The following is an 18,971-nucleotide window of genomic DNA, read 5'->3' as shown; positions in this document are numbered from 1 at the left end:
TTTAAAAAAAATTTATTTATTTATTTATTTATTTATTTATTTATTTATTTATTATGTATAAAATATTCTGTCTGTATGCCTGAAGGCCAGAAGAGGGTGCCAGACCTCTTTACAGATGGTTGTGAGCTACCATGTGGTTGCTGGGAATTGAACTCGGGACCTTTGGAAGAGCAGGCAATGCTCTTAACCACTGAGTCATCTCTCCAGCCCCCCAAAATTTTTCCATGTCAACAAATATACTGCATGAGCATTTCCTGGAATCCTCAAGTTTAAGTATCAAGATTGGCATATCTCAGATGATCTAAGTGGAAGAGGCTGATGTGACAACTGATCAGTTACCACAGTTAGTGATGATAAATGAAAGAAAATGTCACAAAGAGCCTTTCAAGAAGAAGGAGCTGTGGCTGGACAGCTGGGGCTCAGTGTAGCCACCTCCCGCAGTGTGACTATGAGAGACCTTTTATTGTCCTCATCTGTGAAGCGGGAATGAAAAGACTCCTCCTCGGGCTATCAAGGTTAGATGAAGTGACACAGGGGAAGAACGTCCATCAGATTTCATCCTGGCCACACAGATAAGGAAACTGATTCAGGTAAAACACTCAGATTCACTCACACTGAGATCTACCACCCACACGCCTTGGCGGGCACACACACACACACACACACACCAGAATGTGAGAACAGTTCATCTTTACAGGGACAAAGATGATAAATTTGGATCACACTAGTTTCCCTAAGTTGTTGGACGATGATTCCCGTGCTAAACAGAATTGTCGAGAATAATGAAAAAAGTTTGGTGAACTTTGGATGAAGGGTCCCACACCGATCTGACTGGGAGGCTAACTAACTCATATGGAAGAAGATCAAGATGCTTTGTGGAAAATTTTTCATTTCATTGTCTTCAAGGCAGTCTTTTAGTATCTAGAAAGTGTGTTAAGCTTACTGAGTCCCAGTTGGAAACTTCCACAGTTCTGAATGATGCGCAAGGTCGAACAAAGAACACATTCATTGCATGGTCGCAGAAAATGAATGGCCTCCAATGGCTGAGAGGCCAAGCAAAAATTAATGTCAAAACTCAAAAAGTGCTGTGGCAGTGGTGACAGTCTACACAGCTTGAAGCCGAAGCCTCTGCAAACAAGGCAATGAGCCCAAGACCTTGGGAGCATGTTCCATGTGACACATAGATAGCATAAGAGAAGGAGGACAATGAAAATCCCTCCTCAGGTCAGGGCCACACCCAACAGTAGATGACCAACACTGAACAGATCCACATCACCTTTGTAAGTTCCTTGTCTCACAACGTTGTGGCTGAGCTTTTTCTAACCTTACAGATCCTTTGCGTAGACATCATGGCTTCTGCTTTTATGTTTTTAAGGGATTCCTTTGTGTGCAAATGTGTGTGTCTCTACATATACCTGTGTTCCTATGCTTTTAATTTGGTTCTTTTTCTCCTGTTGGTTTGTTTAGTCCTATTCTAGTTTCTCTGTGTTTTGTCTTATTATTCCTTAGATGTCTGTTTCCTAACTAGAGAAAGAAAGGGTGTGGACCTAGATGGGAGGGGAGGAACGGGGAGGAGTTGGGAGGCAGGAACTATAATCAGAATAGATTGTGTGGGGGAAAATCCATTTTCAATTAAAAGAAAGAAAAAAGATTTCAGGACAGGAAAAAGGCAGAACTGGGGATTATAGACGATACTGTTAGGATACTGAGATGCAGCAGCGAGGAGATTTGGGAGAAAACATGATTCCATGGCTGAAATAATAAGCAACAGTGAAATCACAAGGGGAAATGAGGGGCAAATGATGCTATCAGTGTTTTGTTTGAACTTGGACAACTGTCAATACAAGAGCCAGTGAGGTGGAGAAAGTCAGAAAGGAGGAAAATGGAGTGCCCAAATGTGAACACGCATCTTTTCTAAAGGCAGGTGAATACCATTATCCACACAGCCAAGGAAAAGTATGCTAATCAGAATGCAATTGTTCCCCAGACAACATGAAACCAGTACAGTACAGCATAGCCAAGCATGAGGTAAGGACTCTCTGGGTGAGCAGAACACACCACATATCTGAGTCTATTATACATGTGAATAAGGCCCTAGGTCCACACTCAACTAAGCTCACCAAAATAATAAATAGTAACATAGTAGGTAAAGGGTAGGTTTCTGGTGTCATCGTTAATTTTTCTTCCTTAAGCAACAACTTCTTGTACCACTGTTGGCACTGACTACTTTCGCCCTTTACAGTCAACAAGCAGAGCATCCAAATGAAACAGGCATAAACATTTGTGTCCGCATATGTGTATGCCCGCGTGTGTGTACACACACACACGGGCACACACACATACCACATTCACACACATATACACACACACCACATTCACACACACACACACCACATTCACACACACACATACCACATTCACACACATATACACATACACACCACATTCACACACATATACACACATACCACATTCACACACACACACCACATTCACACACATATACACACACACACCACATTCACACACATACACACCACATTCACACACACACATACCACATTCACACACATATACACACACACCACATTCACACACACACATACTACATTCACACACATACACACACACACCACATTCACACACATACACACCACATTCACACACACACACCACATTCACACATGTTCATAGTAATCAAAAGATAACTGTGAAGGATCTTAGGTGTTAAAAATGTTTTTGTTTTTTACTTTAAGAAAGTGCGGGCAGATAAGTGTTCATAGGTAATTATTTCCTAGTTCAGTTATTCCGCCTATGGCCAAACAGAAATTAATGTTCATCTTGCTCAGATGTATTGTGTAAATTAATTAGTTACATGATTTGGAAACAAATACCCTGCTAGGATCACAGCATCACACATTTTAAACACCTACCATGCCCACACCCATGAAACAGCACAACTTGACAAACAGACCACACAAACACATCGCAGCTAATTTGTGAATAAGCACTTACTAAAAGCTCGTACCAGGTTTAGAAAGGCGACGGTGTAACAGCTCCATGACAAGCTGATAAAGACGTTGATGTCTCTGCAAAACAAGCGGCGACCCTTAACAGTCACAGGTGCAGCTGTGTCAAACGGGGCGTCACAGAGCTCTGTGGTTAAAAAGCTGCTCGGAGTTCTTTTTCAGCTTCCTTTTCAGCTTCTGCCTCTTTTCTAACTTTGAAAATTCTTTAGTGTTTACTTGCTAGATGGACTGGATTTTGGTAATCCTTATCACTGATGTTAAGGGGTTTGTTTTGTTTTGATTATTTATTTTGTTTTTTCCTGCTCCCATATATAAGTTACTCTTTGTCAATGTGATTTCTTTCTCTTTTCTAATGACTTCTTATATCAGTTGCAATATGTTTGATGAGATGCCTCGAAGTAGCAGGGACTAGACACAAATAGAAGAAAATAGACTGGCCAGGGTGATCATAGCTCAGGGTGGAAAGGGGACAGATGGGTACTGATGGAGTTCCACTTGAAATTTTCCATATTTTTTTTCTAAATAAAAGCTTCCTATATTCCTGTTGTGTGCCTTGTTTCAATAATGTTCTCATGAAGAGACGTAAAGTCAGATGAAATATGTTCCCCTCTGGACCAAGTAAAATTTAAACAATTCATGAATATAAAGGGATGCCATATAGCATATGGGCAGTGTCTTTAACAAGGCTTCACAGGTAGAGTCAATGGCTTGGCCAGTTCTTGTTCAGAATCAATTCTGAACAACACGGGATTGCCACATTTGGCTCAGTGAACACAAAGAGATTCCACAGTTGCCAAGATACATAGCTGTTAGATACCAAGTGTCAGAAGAACGATGCATTATCCAGTGGAGTGAGTGGGAAGTGTGCTAGCATTTCCCAGAGAGCCACCTAATTTAAGTCAATTCAAAATTCTACTTCATAAACTCACTTCTATTTGCTATTCCTGGGGGTGTCACAAAGTCACAATCCAAGAACAATTTTGTGGTTTTGAAGAAACAAAGGTCACAAGACTCTTTTCTTGGGGTTTTCTCATATAAATGAGAGTTCCCCTCATATAATTAAATTTTTAATCATGTTGTGACACACAGGTATGCAAACACACAAACACACAGGTACACACCCACATGAATGGTCCTCGTGCTTACACACTGCTTATTCTGTCAATAAGAGGATGTGAATGCTCAGGTATACATGGGACATACAAATAATAACTTTTCACAATGCATAGGGACTATTATAGAAGAGTAGTAACAGGGATTCTAGGTGTCAGAGAGAGTCTTCATCAAAAAAATTTTTTGCCAGACAGGAGAGGACAGTTACACACATGGATTTCCAATGGGTGAGCCTTCATGCAGAAGACTTATAAAAGATCAAATTGGCAAAATCACATTGTAGATGTAAAAGGGACTCAAGAAGTTCCACCTTATCTGAAGACCTAATGGCTATTGATGGCTAATGTGAAATAAAATTATTTTTCTCCAGTAATAAGGCTTTTGCATGCATACCCATGCTCTAGTGTATGGTCCTACAGCCAATGCGCACACAGTCACACAAATTAAACTCAGTGGGAATTATGAAAACATGATTTCATGTGGGAAAATGGTGGGGAGATAGTGGATAAATTGAAGGGGAAATAATGGTATAGCAGGTGAAAATATATTCATATATGAATACTAAATAAACAAGATGTAAACACACAAAAAAACAAAATATACTTCAGAGACTAATGTAACTTAGTGGTCCCTAGCACCACAAAATAGACAGAAAAACAAACAGTAAATAAATAATAAGGACCAAAACATCAAGAGAGAATTAAAATTTCTGACAAGAGACAATATTTAAAATTGCATATGATTTTGACTGGGACACGGGGCTCTGAAATGCTTTTCAAATTATATGTATAGTTTTTACACATTTATAAATACAACAAAGTTCTCTCAGACTGGCAGCTAAAGAAAGGGGTCATGGGCTAGAGTTTAGTTATATATTAACTACTTCACGCAGCCAGAGGTAACAGCTAATGGCTCTGGGACATGCTCCCTCATCATGTGACGGAGCTGTATGTTTCAGCTACCCAGATCTAAAGAGCCTTCAATGCTGTGACTAGGAAAGTGTCTTAAGGTGCCATTTGTCAGCAAGGCTACTCTTACCAGGATTACGGCTGGATCGCTACTGCCAGTTTGAACGTCAGTGGATGCTTTGCATCTCTGCATGAGGTTTTCACTCTGCCTCTTTTTCATTTCCCATGAAGAGACCTAAAATAGTAACAAAAATTATGAAATAATTGGAATCAACCAACGGTATAGATTAAGCCACGTGAAGCATTTCATAGAGACTGTTTAACTGCAGGGTAATTCAGGAAAAACTCAACTGATCCTTGCATCAAAAATATATGATTGTTCAGGTATGGTAACCCAGCACCTAGAAGGCAGAGGCAGAAGGATCACAAGCCAAGGATGATATAAATACACAGGCTATGGGGAAAAAAGGCAATAAGAAATGCAAAGAAATAAATCATTCAAGCAAGTACATGTAAAGATCAACTAACAACGCATAGCAATTTTATAGAAAAGGATAATTACCTTTGTTCTAAATACTTATGAAGAATTTGATGATCTCCTGATTTGTCTACCCCATTTTTGGTTTCCATAAATACAATGTCTTTCAAAATCAAAATAATTTAGTTTTCAAGAGCTGAGTTTTCATGCTGCCCCTATTTGATGATGTTCCATCTGTCAATGAGTCCCAATCGGATTTTTGCCTCCTTCATCCCCCAGCAGCAGCAGCAGCAGCGAGTCTTCCCTATATCATTCCTACTGCCTCTAAGTTTGGTTAAGTCAAAGAGCATTTTTCAGACCCATAGAATTTAGCTTTCTTGCCCAGCTCTTTTTTAATCTCCTTATTCCCCACTTGACTTTAATGCTGAAAACCATTCCTAGTTTCTCTTCTTACAGGAGTAGCAAGTCCTTCTGTCTGTACAAGCACTGTCCCAGCCTTAACTGTCTGCCTTCTTCTCATGTGCTTTTCACCCCCACTCACCCTCATGCACACTCAAATGTGTCAGCACTTCACAAACTCGTGAGTCCTTTTCAGACCTCAACCCTAAACCTAGGCTCACACATGTGCCTCCTTTTCTTGGCAAGGAAACTCCAGTTCCAGGGGATTGATACCTTCACACAGACAATTGCCATATCTCTCTGTTCATATCATCAAGATGGAACTACCTCCACCACCATCATTCTGGACCACACTCTAATAATTTCTCTTCTGGAGCAGCCTCTAAACTTCTTGGCTCACAGTGACTCTATTAAGCATAAACATGGAACAGAATCCATGCACCAGTTACCAGTCCCAGACAGGGACTTCTGCCCATTCCGTCCTGGTATTGATATCAGTACACAATGTAGGCAACCACTGGATAGAACACTGCTCTACTTAAATAAAGAGAAAGAGCAAAACCAGCCTCAGTACTCTGCACCCCTCCCCCGTGGCAGCATGTGTCTCCAGCAGCCAATGCAGAGAAACAAAGTGCATGGCTTTGATTTGGCAGAAGAATCCCACATCTTCCCAGAGGTCAGACTGAGCAGTGGCATTAACCAGATGCTGTGGGACATGGGACACATGATAAGCAAAACAAAGCAGTGGGTCTCCCACTTGGGAGATGAACCCTGCATCTGTCTACAGCTCTATGGGCTTCTTATCTCTTGGACCATTTTCATGTGGCCAAAGAGATAACATAATCAGACTTCTCTAGCCAACTTTATAACTGTTCTTCTACACTAGGCCAGACTAAGCCTTTCTGAAAGACAATCTGGACACACAACTTTCCCATGTGAATAAAACTCTACTAGGTCCTTGTTGCTTTTAGGATAATGCAACCCCTTCCTCAAGCCTTCCAGGACTTCACATGGTTACGATTTCTAGGAAAGGCCATCCTCCTGCTCCTTTCTGCAACTCCACGTCACCATTGCTTGTCCCCTTAAAGTTCTTTGCATTCATCTGTGGGCCAAATGCTCAGCCTCTGCCATTACCAATTTAATTGACTGTTATCCTAAAAACAGGGACATTTTCCCCCTGGAAAGACATCTTCTAATTCTTAATTCAACTCCTTATTGTAAGCACTGGTGCTCTTGGGTCACAAACAGCTGCCAATACAGAATTTGAAGAGGAGGCTGAGCAGTTAGGAACCCTCAGTGCTCATGTCCAGGAGCAGAGATTGGTTCCCAGCACACATATCCAATGGTTCACAATGGCCCATAGCACCAGTTCCAGGGCATCTGACATCGTCTTCTAGACTCTGTGGGTCCCCACCCCCATAAGGTACACATCTACACAAATACACATGCACATGAATAGAAGTAAAAAATAGAATTTTAAAAATGTTACAAACCACAAGCTAGGTAGAGTAGCATCTAAATCTACTTCCAGCTATTCGGAGGCTAAAGAGGGAGAGAAGCCTGGGAAACATAGGAAAACTCACTCTGAATAATAGGGGGATAAAACGTAAGCAACAGCCACAGTTAGCAGTTCACATGTGTCTGTCAAAGCACTAAATGGTTTTATAGTAAGCTTGATGAGGGAGGAGTCCCATGTGTACATATGCTGAAACGTCCACAATAAGATTATACAGAACAGATGGACACAAACACAGGCTTAAATACTATGTAAAACTATAGAAGGGTTTGTATACATATAAACAGTAGGTAAATACATTTATTTCATGTTAGCTTTACATACATGTACATTTAAGTTAAACTCTATATTTAAGATCTAAAATACATGGCTTTAACATCACAAATGTAAGATCTTTTCCCAGCCAGGCATTCTTTGGGATAGCATCACTTGGCTGAATTCTCCACATTGTGCTGATATTAGCAATCTAACTTTTCTTCCAAAATAGAGAATTCAGGGGGAAAAATAGAAACTGGGACTCTATCCAGCAAACACAGGTTGCAATGTACATCCCATAATTAGTGAGCTAAAAATGTGAAAATAGAGCCAAACCTTTACCAGATGCTATTTCCAGAACAAGGAAGTTATTAAGCATTTTGTGAATAAAGAGGGCAAAAAAAAAAAGCAGAAAAACCTGCCTGGGATGGCTCCACGACCTTGACGTTTCCTGACAGAGCTGGCACACAACTCCGCTGCTGGGGCTGCACTTTCTCCTTCACAGTCCTCTTCAGAATCCTAGTCTTGGAGACAAACACCACGTCTGAGTCCGGATCCTCCAGGCTTCTTTTTTGACCTCTTTGGCTGGACAAACACTGGACAGATGACGGAGGAGAGCCTTGTATTAGGTCTACCACCGCAGACCCAACTCTCCCAAGTTTGGATTTTTCCTTAATTGAAAACAAGAAGTTATAATTTTATGAAATGGAGTTAAATTATTTATGATGAGTTACCATTTTCTCTGTAACACTGAACTGTATTTTTATAGCATACATGTAATTTGATTATATTCGCCACCTATTTCTGGCCTCCAATTTCTCCCAGATTTCCCCAATACATGCTGTAGTGCTTTGAATGAGAATGCTCCACATAGGCTCATGTACTTAAGGTTTCAAAAGCCCACAGCATTTCCAGTTAGCATGGTTTTTCACACACTCATGCTTGATCCCTCCTCCCCCCTCTTCTCCTTCACTCCTTGTGAATCAGATATAAGTTCCTAGCTACAATTACAGCCAAGCCTCCCTGACTATTGCAATGCCTCCCCCTTCCCGGTGATGAAAGTCATGGACTGTACTATCCTTAGGAACTGTGAACTCCTAAGTTCAATGGTTTCTTTTCCAAGATGCCTTGGTCATGGTGTTCTGTCCCATCTGTAGGAAAGTAACTAAGACATGTTCCCTTTCTAATTTCCTTAAATCCTTGAGTTCAACTAACGCTGCCTATGTGCACATGAGTGTGGTACTTTCCACAGGAACACATCCATACCTCTGAAAGAAAATGGCTCTCCTTCCACTACCAGCCATCTGCTGCTACTAGTGCCTTAGGGTGGGGCTAGGGAGTGTATGTGTTCCTTCCTCATCCATGGTAGAATGCTGACTGACTTGATCTTGGGCAGGACATGGATGTAACCACATGCGTATGATGCCCCTGCCATGTCCAGAAGACACAGATCCACACAGGATCTCTCTCATCTCTCACACGTACAATCTTTCTGCCACCTCCTCTGTGATGTGCTCTGAGCCTTGTGGGGCAGAGGATAATAGAGATGTCAGTTGGGGACTGAGGACATCATAGAAGCTCATTCTCTGCTCTTCGACAGCTTGTGAGGCTCAGGGTTATCAGTCATACCTCGGCCAAAGATCAAAGGTTTTGGATAGCCGCTTTCGCAAGTGTATATGTCAGTAATAGTTCACTCAAAAGCAGACTCAGGAAGAGCTGCTGAGGTTGGCTGAAGGCAGCCCCATGAAGGGACATGATACACTTGTGTTTTTTCCCTGGTGCATGAAAGATGAGGTAAGCTCCCATTCCCAGGCCAATCCCACATCTCCCATTCTGCACCCTGTACCTGCTGACTACTTTTTCAACCTGTGAAGGACATGCATGGTAGGAGTATTAGACAGAGTGTGTGCACCTCCTAGCTAGGGTCTAGCCTGTTTACTAGAATCCAAAAAGAACTAGGAGGTCTTGGGGTAGGCAGAAGATGGGTGGTGTTCTAGCATTCCTATGTTTCTTGCAGGTGACTGATGGGCTGTCACTCAGGAGAACCAAATTTAATACAAATAGAACATACCCCTCCTGTGCCTGATTCTGCAGTTCAGCTATGTAGTGAGTTAGGTACATTCCTATGAAAGAAGGGGTGGGGCTATGAGCTCATGTGCACTCCAACTTATTACTGGGTTCAAAAGTTTTGGCTCCTATGTGAAGTACAGAAAATGCAAGCAATGACAACACAACTAAAGGGACACACTGGAAGCAAATGTTTCAATATTTAAAGCAAGTATGAAGACATATCAAGATATAAAATATACACATTAAGACCTATGAGAGTTGAGGGCAGGGCAGAAGGCAATTGAGAACGCCTGGGTTTGGATTTCCGGCATCCATATAAAAAACCTGATGCAGGGCTGCACACATATAACCTCTGGGGAGAGAGAAATGGGTGAATCCTTAGGCCTGTTGGCCAGACGGTTAGCTAAGTCCTTGTCTCAGATAATAATGTAGGAGTGGTTCTTCAAGACACATGATGCCAACTTTTGACCCCATGTACATGCATGTGCACCTACACACAAACAGAGACACTTATACATATCCATGCACACACACATAAAATGGGAATAATTGAAATGTGGAGTTTCTTACATATTCCTGTGTCTAATATGCTGAGGAGTTCTGAGGCCTCACAACTATTGCTTTTTAAAGCTGCCTGGATGATTCAAAAGCCCTCTACATTTCATTTTATGTTGTTGTAGTGCATCTATGAAGAGGGGCATGCATAAAACCTCCCACGCACCTGCCTGGCACAAGGCTAGTTTTGAACTTATGCCAATGCTCCTGTGATGTGGGATTCCTCTCTGTATGCTCTGATTACCATTAATAAATAACGGAACTGTTTGGGGCCTATAGCAGAGCTACAGGAGAACAGAGCTAAGTGGGGCAAACTAAGCTGAATGCTGGAAGGAAAAAGGTAGAGTCAGAGAGAAGCTATGTAGCCCTGCTGGAGACAGACACCAGAATTTTAGCTGGTAAGCCACAGCCATATGGCGATACAGATTAACAGAAATGGGTTAAATTAAGATGTAAGAGTTAGCCAATAAGAAGCTAGAACTACGATTGCTCTTTGGGCTAATGAGGGAGGGGGACTTGATTGAGGGAGGGGGAGGGAAATGGGAGGCAGTGGCGGGGAGGAGGCAGAAATCTTAAATAAATAAATAAATAAATAAATAAATAAATAAATAAAAAGATGTGAAAGCTTAAATGAAATAAACCCTTTTCTCCCCAAATAAACCTTTTCCTTCCTTTGAAAAAAAAAAAGAAGAAGCTAGAGCTAATAATGGGCCAAGCAGTAATTTAATTAAAATAGTTTCTGTGTGATTATTTCAGTTCTGGGCGGCCGGGATGAACAAGTGACACTCTAACAACACTCCTGAACTTAAGGTGCTCCTCTTGCCTCTGCCATCATAATGCTGACATTACAGGTGTGAGTTATGTGGGACCCTAAATTTTAAACCTTATATAGTGGAAAATTGAGAAATAAAACATTATAGGATAGTTATCAAGCTTTAAAAAAAACAAGAAAGTGTTTGTCATGCAAACACAAGGACTTGAATCCATCTTAAAAAGTTGGGTACAGTGACACACTAATCACCCCAGCTTTAGGGAGCGGAGACCAGTGTATCCCTTCTTCTGGGAGACAGCATTGATAGCTGTCCCCTGGTCTCCACCAGCATGTACACACTCATGAAAGCATGCCTACACATACATGTACACCCATCCGCCTGCACACACACACATACTCAAGAATTAGAATCAGAATTAAACTATTTTTAGGTAACTGTATCTCCACAGACTAAACCACTGTCTTTCTCATAGAAACTATAGGGGAAAATACTTTTAATAATTGGAATTGTCATATCCAACCAATAAGATAATAGAAGATTTAAATATTATTTATGTTTTATTTCCTAAGTTTTTGCTAATAGATATGTGTCAGTCTAGAGAGAAAAGAATGTTACCTAACACCTATTAGTGCTTCATTCTGTGACTGATGAAGCTTGCATGAGAAATCCAACACAAATGGCTGGATATTACTTTATGTGCTTACTTAAAATATTTCTGAGATTTTCCAAAGTTTTGTTTTTATTTTATGTGTCTGTAATGCCTCATCTGCTTTTTGTGCACTAAACGAATGCAGTATCTATAGAGGCCAAGAGATGGTGTCAGATCCCGTGAAACTGGGGACACAGATGGCTGTGATCCATTATGTGGGTACTTGAAGCTGGATTTGTAAGAGAGCCAGTGCTCTTAACAATTGAGCCATCTCTCTGGATCCTGACTCCTATTTTAATTACTCACCTTGGGTGCTGTAGAAAGGCAGGAGGACTTGAACTCAGAGATTCTATTCATTGCGATAAACTGAGGCTTCTGTGGGAAGAAAATAATTAAAGCAAACTTAATGACTTAAAAAAATCCTTCAGTTGGCATATTACAGAAATTCAGTATTCTTCCTTTCCTAAAGAAGTATCTAGATCACACTCCTTACCCATAAACCTTCAGTTCTGAGGCACAGTTGTTCTTACGATGGTATCTGGGTGGTGGAAAAGCATCCAATGCTTTAGTAAGCACTGCAAACTAATGTCTTATGAGCAACTTCAAGACCAAACCCTGCCTGAGTCCAGTCTCTGCATCCCATAGTCTCCTGCCTCTCCTCTATGAAAACTCAGCTCTCTGTCTGCAGAGCTCAGGGGCATCTTGGCCTGAGGCATCAATCCCTCTTGCTAGGAGCACTGGGCTGAGGTTCGGTGAATTGGTGAGAGTGAAGTGCCCTTTACCATGTCTCTTACCCCTGAGATGTCATCTTATGCCCAGCACCCAGCAGCTTCCCATATCCCCAGACAGGCTATGGAGACAGGAGCACCTTTGACACTACAGCTTTTGCAGTTGCTTTTAGCTACTGTTTTTGTGGCTGCTATTTTATTCTGAGATGGGGGGGTCCCACTATGTAGGTCTGACTGCCTGACCTGGAACTCATTGTCCTGGCATTCAGATAGCTCTTGGCAAGTACCTTCAAGGTAACCCTTCCAAATCTGAATCTGTTCTGTTCACAGCACTTCCTCCTGGGATCTCTCTTAATTGCTGGATCATTAGTACAGACGCACAGGTTAGAGGTTCTAAACATTGCTGGCTCACAAACCTCCTCTACGCCACACCAGGGAACAAGCTATGTGAATTTCCCCATCCTTATACATGGAATTCTGCCTTAACTATCGAGGGTGGGGACTGGTAGCATCATTTTAGTCTTCTTTAAGTGGTTCTGGTGTGCATGTATGATGGAGAAGCACTAGCCTAAAAGGCGGTACCATTGCTGAGCCTCTGGTACCTGGCCTGGCATAGGGACTTTCAATTTAGATTGAGTAAGTGCAAACTCACCACACTCACATGGTTTATGATGTTTCCTAATGTCTACCCTAATCTTGACCACTTCCTATCTGTCTCTTGCCTCTGTGACTCAATGTTCCTACCTGTTTACACGGCCCCCTTTTTATTGCTGCACCACTAGACAAGCTACGTCTTTGGCCTGGATGGTCCTGTTCAATATTGTCTTTCTGATAGATAAATCCTACTCATCCTTCAAGTCTCAGTGCTAAAAGCACCCAATCCAATTGCTAAATCCCGGTCTCTAGGGAAGAACCATTTGCTATTTTTTGGCTCACACAACACTGTGGATAAAGAGATTTGTGCTTTTTAATGTGTTCTTGTTTTAAAGCTACAAAATAAAAAGAGCTACACTGGTTCATTCTCTAATCTACATGGGAAGTAGAAAAAAGACAAGATTTCTTGGGTAAATTGGGAGCATGGGGATAATGGATGAGGGGAGAAGGGGAGGGGATAGGAAGGAAGGGAAGTAGAGAAAATGTATATAGCTCTATAAAAACAATTAAACAGTAAAATAAAATAAGAAAAAGAAAGTTGGGAGGATGTAGAAAACAATCAAAAAGGAAATAAAATTACCATTTGGAGGAAAAAAAGCCATAGTTATGAGTTAGGTTTTCCAAGACAGCTCTTGGTCAGAGTGTCTCCATAGGAAAAGTAGAGTAGAAGGTGAGATTCCAGCAAGTTCTTCACAAGCAGAGCCTCTTTTTTTCATACCCACAAAAACCACTGCTCTGTCACTCCTAACTTCTTAAGTTCGTTCACAAACATCCCACGTATCCTATTCCCACGAACTGGCGTGTATCCAGCAGGGTTGCAGACATCCTCCAACCACTGGAAACAACAGCTATCATTGCTTTTTCTTCTCCACATTCGCCTTTCTCTGCAGGTGCATATCTGCTGATCCTTCTGACCCACTCTTGCTGGGGTCTAGGCAACTGCTTTTTCTTTCTTCCATTGAAGCTCCTGTTTCATCTTGACTCTTCTAAGCTACCCCAAGAAATACCTGAAAGAATCTCCTAGCGTCATAGAGTTTACATCTTTGTCCTCTGTATGCCTTGTTCTTCCAGGACTTCCAGAAAAGGGTAGAAAAGATGTGTATTGACAGCTATGTTTGCACTCAAAGTCCACCATGATGCTACCTATCTATGTGTTATCCATTTTATATACATTTATTGGATTTCTTTACATTGTACTCACCACTTCTCAACCTACCTGACCCCCATCTAGAATTTTTCTTGAAAACCCAAATGCAACAGAATTAAAGGGACAAAGCCAAAGCCAAACAATAAAAGAGGAGAAAGTTTGCTAAAGAACTAAGATAGAGCCGGGAGGTGGTGGTGCAAGCCTTTAATCCCAGCACTCTGGAGGCAGAGGCAGGCGGATCTCTGTGAGTTCGAGACCAGCCTGGTCTACAAGAGCTAGTTCCAGGACAGGCTCCAAAACCACAGAGAAACCCTGTCTCGAAAAACCAAAAAAAAAAAAAAAAGAACTAAGATAGAGTAGATAGATTCCATCAGCTTCCTTTCTGAAGCATCCTCTATAGAAAAGATACAGACATATAATTGGTGCACTACAGAATCTGCACATGCTAATCACACTAAGTGAAGTTTGTCCTTTGGTTCTAATTAGAAACAGCATTCCCACTAACCGGCAATTGGCAGCATCAGCGTGCAGGTTGCCCTATTATTTTTAAATATCTTTAAAAATCATATATATTCATTTTTAATTTGAAGAATAGATTTTTCTCGTCTTTGATTGCACTTTTATAAAACTGAACTCTGTCAGCACAGCTAATCCACTTCCAATTCCGCCTCTGGTACCTAATGAATAGCCGTTTCCTAATGACAGCATCTTTTGATGCTCATCATTTTTTCAGACTTCAAAAAAAGAACAGTGATAGAAATCTTACAAATAAAGGTATTTATTTTTTACATCTTTGTTATAGGCTCTACCAGCAAGATGATTGCATTTCTCTTACAAGTTCAGAGTCTTGTAACCCACAATGGAATCAGGAAGACCTGGCTCAGCTGGGTTATCTGTGGAAGCAGAAAACAGAGGAACCCTCCCAGGCAGAGAGAAAGGGGTGAACATTTGTGATGGACACAGCCTGAAATGGAGTTTGCAAGACTCCGATGGGAGAGACTTTTGTTTTGTGGACCTAGTGTACATTCCCTCCTGTGTGTGTGTGCATGTGTGTGTGTGTGTGTGTGTGTGTGTGCATGTGTATTGTGCATGTGCATGTGTGTATGAGTGTGCATGTGTATATGTGTGTGCATGTGTATGTGTGTGCATGAGTGCATGTGTATGCGTGTGTATGTGTGTGTGTTGATGGTGCATGGCACTGTAGAGAAAAACATGTTCATGTTTCTATAGCAACTTCTGACTAAATGTACTAAACTTGAGATCTGGAAGAAAGCAGCATACCATGAAATCCCATTTGCGACTGATCATTAGTGAGCATCTGAAGAAACTTCTCTGTCGAAGCTGTGGGATCTCTGGAGAGTGTGTTTGAATTTGAAAGGACATCTTTGTAGCAAAAAGATAATTGAATATTTTTCTCATATATATTTCTAATTTCTGTCTCCTCTCCTTAAGGTCTTAGCTTCCCTCAGAGAGCTTTGCTTGCATTCCAAACAGACCAAAATTCTCACCACTGCTTGCTGCTTCCTTTTCCTACTTAAAAAGCTGCTAATCAGGTCCCGCTTGTGTGCTGTCACAGCCTCTGTGAGCTCATGTGGAGATCAGCCCTAGTGTGTCTAGATGACATTGTTTCTTTGGAGTCATCTGCCACCTCTGGCTCTTCCAATCTCTGCCTCCTGCCTCCTCTTCCAAATCACTGAGCCTTGAGTGGACGGGTTTGATGAAGACATCCCATTTAGGGCTGAGTGCTCTAAAGTCTCTCTGTACATTTTCCAGTTGTGGGTCGTTCTGTGTTAATTGCCATCTACTGCAAGAAGAAGCTTCTCTGATAAGGGATGAACAAGGCACTGATCCACGGGTATAGCACTGTGTCATTAGGAGTTAATTTTCTCCATTGGAGTGTCACTAGGTGTATTAGCTATGCACTCCAGGACAGGCCCTGTGCCTGTAGTTAGCAAACACAAAACAGACTCCGTATTTGCTTCGTGCTCTTGGTTTGTTTTAGTACAGTTTTTGTTGCTGTTGCTTTTGTCTTGTAGTTGTTGTTTGTTTTGATGTTTGTTTTTCTTTTTTTTTCTTTTTAGAGATAGAGAAAGAACAGGAAGTTGGGTGGATAGGGAGCTGGAAGGAGTTGGGGGGAAGGAGAAAATAATAATGTATGTAAAAAAAATTAGTAACTGAAAAAAGACACTCAAAAATCCCAAGTGATCAGCTTGTCTTCAAAATCTGCCTAGAACCGACAAAGTCCTCAAATAAAAATCACTATTAGCCCTGCGTTTCCCAGTTACTCCTATGTATGTGAGGTCACTCCATCCCTGCACTGCTAGGCCCTGAGGTGGGAGCAGCTCCTCTCCACATCCTGTGTAAGAGGTTGGAACTGGTCAGGGAAGATGGGCTAAAGGGTTCAATGCCCCCTCTGGCAAAGTCCCAGATACAGAACTAGAGACAGATCCAGTCTGAGTTGTTCTGAGCCTACAGACCCTTAGGATAGACTATAGATCAAGAAAACACAGGCGTCAAAGTTTCAACAAGGATTAACAAGCCAGTGGTACTACATGTAAAAACAAGTTCAAAGTCGAAACAGTAATAAAATTCAGATCCTTGAACTGAATTCAAGATGTAAAATCAGGCTCTGTATTAGAAGGTAGATTAAAGGCAAACAAGATGAAAAACAGGATCCCAGCTCCCCAGGAATGACACAGAGTCACTCTGCACAGAGTTGTAGGCTCTGAGGCCTGGCCTTCCCTTACAGAGGAGCAAGAAGGAGCCTGCTTTGGAAGGAGGCCAAATACCTGCATCTTACCTAGCTCAGCCAGGGAACAGGCTCGCAAGTACAACCAGGATGCCAGGGAGCTGCTGACAGTCCTTGATTACCCTGTATATTAATTGAGAACTCATGATACATATGGTTCAGGTGCTTAAGGAGGGTTTGTAGGGCAGAGATCAAACAGGTACATATGTAAGCATTAGAATCTAATTCAGTATTGTCTCCCATTAAATTATTTCTGGCCACACACCTGAACCTCTTCTCTCATCCTTATTGAGGTGGATAGAAATGGCAGGCACACAAGAAGAGGAATGGAACACAGCATGTCTGCATGCAACTGTCACAGCTATGTCTGTCCTCTAGAAAGGGACATAATCCCCTCTGGAGTTAAAGTCATCTTGGTCTTCAGTATCACTATTTGATCACATCTGGAAAGCCCTGCAGCATATGACAATAGGTAACTTGCCTCAGTCCCAACCTCCTGGGAAATAGTTGGGTAGTTTATGAATCCGGAAGTTGGGCATATCCTGGGTTTTGTGAACGCATGCCATCACACAAGGCTGCTACCTTCTCTCCAGCCACTGATCCTCTCTGGGTTTCTTTAGCAAACTCAAACTACTGTTCTGGCAGAAGGTTTAACACCTGCGTCTTAAGACAATTTGGAGGGTCAATTCAAATTGGAGAGAGAGGACCTCCGTCCCATGGCAATCTGCGTGCACAACAGTGAGCCAGGTATGGTAGTGAGAAGTGCTCCAAGACAGAGAGAGCCCACTGTACCCGCCTTCAGGGGGCTTCTGGACGAGCTCGTCATAAGCAGTTCTTCTAACCTCTTGTTATTATGCAAGAACTCAGGGCCACAAAAGTGAAGGCATCATTCATTTTCTGTCTTAGAAAGTCATGCGACACCATAGGGAAATGAGATCTTTCTTTGTAGCCAGAGTAAGAAAGGAAAATATTTCATCTACAAGGAGTATAATAGCCTCTTGCAAGACAAGGGTCTTTGGGTACTATAAATTGATAGATATTTATGCAAGGGGAATGGAAAGTACTCATGATAAATCAATATACTTTCTTAGGCATCTGTCAATGTAGCAACACCGATTTGAAATCAGCATCCCACACAATAATGGCACATTACAGAAGATTAAATTCTTGATGGGAAAATGTGTTCACGGTCTCCATTACAAAGTTCTCTGCAGATATTTCATTCTAACTTCAAAAACACAGCTAAAACTTCATCCAGCCGCCTTTGCTCAACATTTACAGCGACAACGACCAACACGGGAACTGCCAGATTATTTAAGGCCATTTTTTTTGTCAGTGTCCATACAAGCTCTGTGAAAGAATAGAAAGATATTGATGCCTTTCCTTTTCAGGAGGCATGGAATTCCATCAGGACAGTCTATTTAGTGGGAAGGCTATAAACATGACAAATGGAATCCAGATGTGAACTCTTTACTTCAGTATACATCATTCCACTTTGACCAAGGGCAAGTCAAATTTGGTCTCCGGTAATAGAGGATGCAGAAGTTGGAGAGTTTCATCCATGTAAGGTGACTCAGCCTTACCAAATGAAAACATCAAGTTATTCATTCTGTCCTCCACATCATTTAGTAGATACCTATCACTCAAAAGATCAGATCCTTGGTGTGGCTGGGTATGTGGGCAAGAGTAAACAAGATGAGCTTTTTCTTTTGAAAAAGCCCATAGCCCAATGAAGGAAATGGATCTGCTAAGTGTCTGCAATGGCAGGGAGAAGGTGAAAGTGTGCCATAAGAAAGACATGCTGTGGACAGAGACCAGAAGGAGAGAAAGGTTCTTTTACAGGGCAGTAGTGGGCAGCGATTTTGCACAGGGTTGGGCATTAGTCTGAGACCACACAGGACTAGAGAAAGGAAAAAGGCCACTGCAGAGGAAAAGAGCAGGAGCCAGG

General features: G+C 41.7%; 1 protein-coding gene across 1 annotated transcript in view; it reads right to left on the bottom strand.

The window, feature by feature from the left end:
• Nucleotides 1-18,971, bottom strand: part of Morc1 (MORC family CW-type zinc finger 1) — a 185,884-nt gene that overhangs the window by 32,038 nt on the left and 134,875 nt on the right. Inside the window, exons 18-20 of the mRNA XM_026787615.1 lie at nt 12,052-12,120; nt 8,121-8,369; nt 5,181-5,285 (exon numbers count right to left, since the gene is read on the bottom strand). Of these exons, the coding sequence (XP_026643416.1) occupies nt 5,181-5,285; nt 8,121-8,369; nt 12,052-12,120 (423 nt within the window). The remainder of the gene's footprint in view (nt 1-5,180; nt 5,286-8,120; nt 8,370-12,051; nt 12,121-18,971) is intronic.

This window comes from Microtus ochrogaster, chromosome 2 (genome assembly GCF_000317375.1).
Source record: "Microtus ochrogaster isolate Prairie Vole_2 chromosome 2, MicOch1.0, whole genome shotgun sequence".
In the NCBI taxonomy this organism is placed as follows: Eukaryota; Metazoa; Chordata; class Mammalia; order Rodentia; family Cricetidae; genus Microtus; species Microtus ochrogaster.
This window is presented reverse-complemented; position numbering and strand designations above follow the sequence as displayed.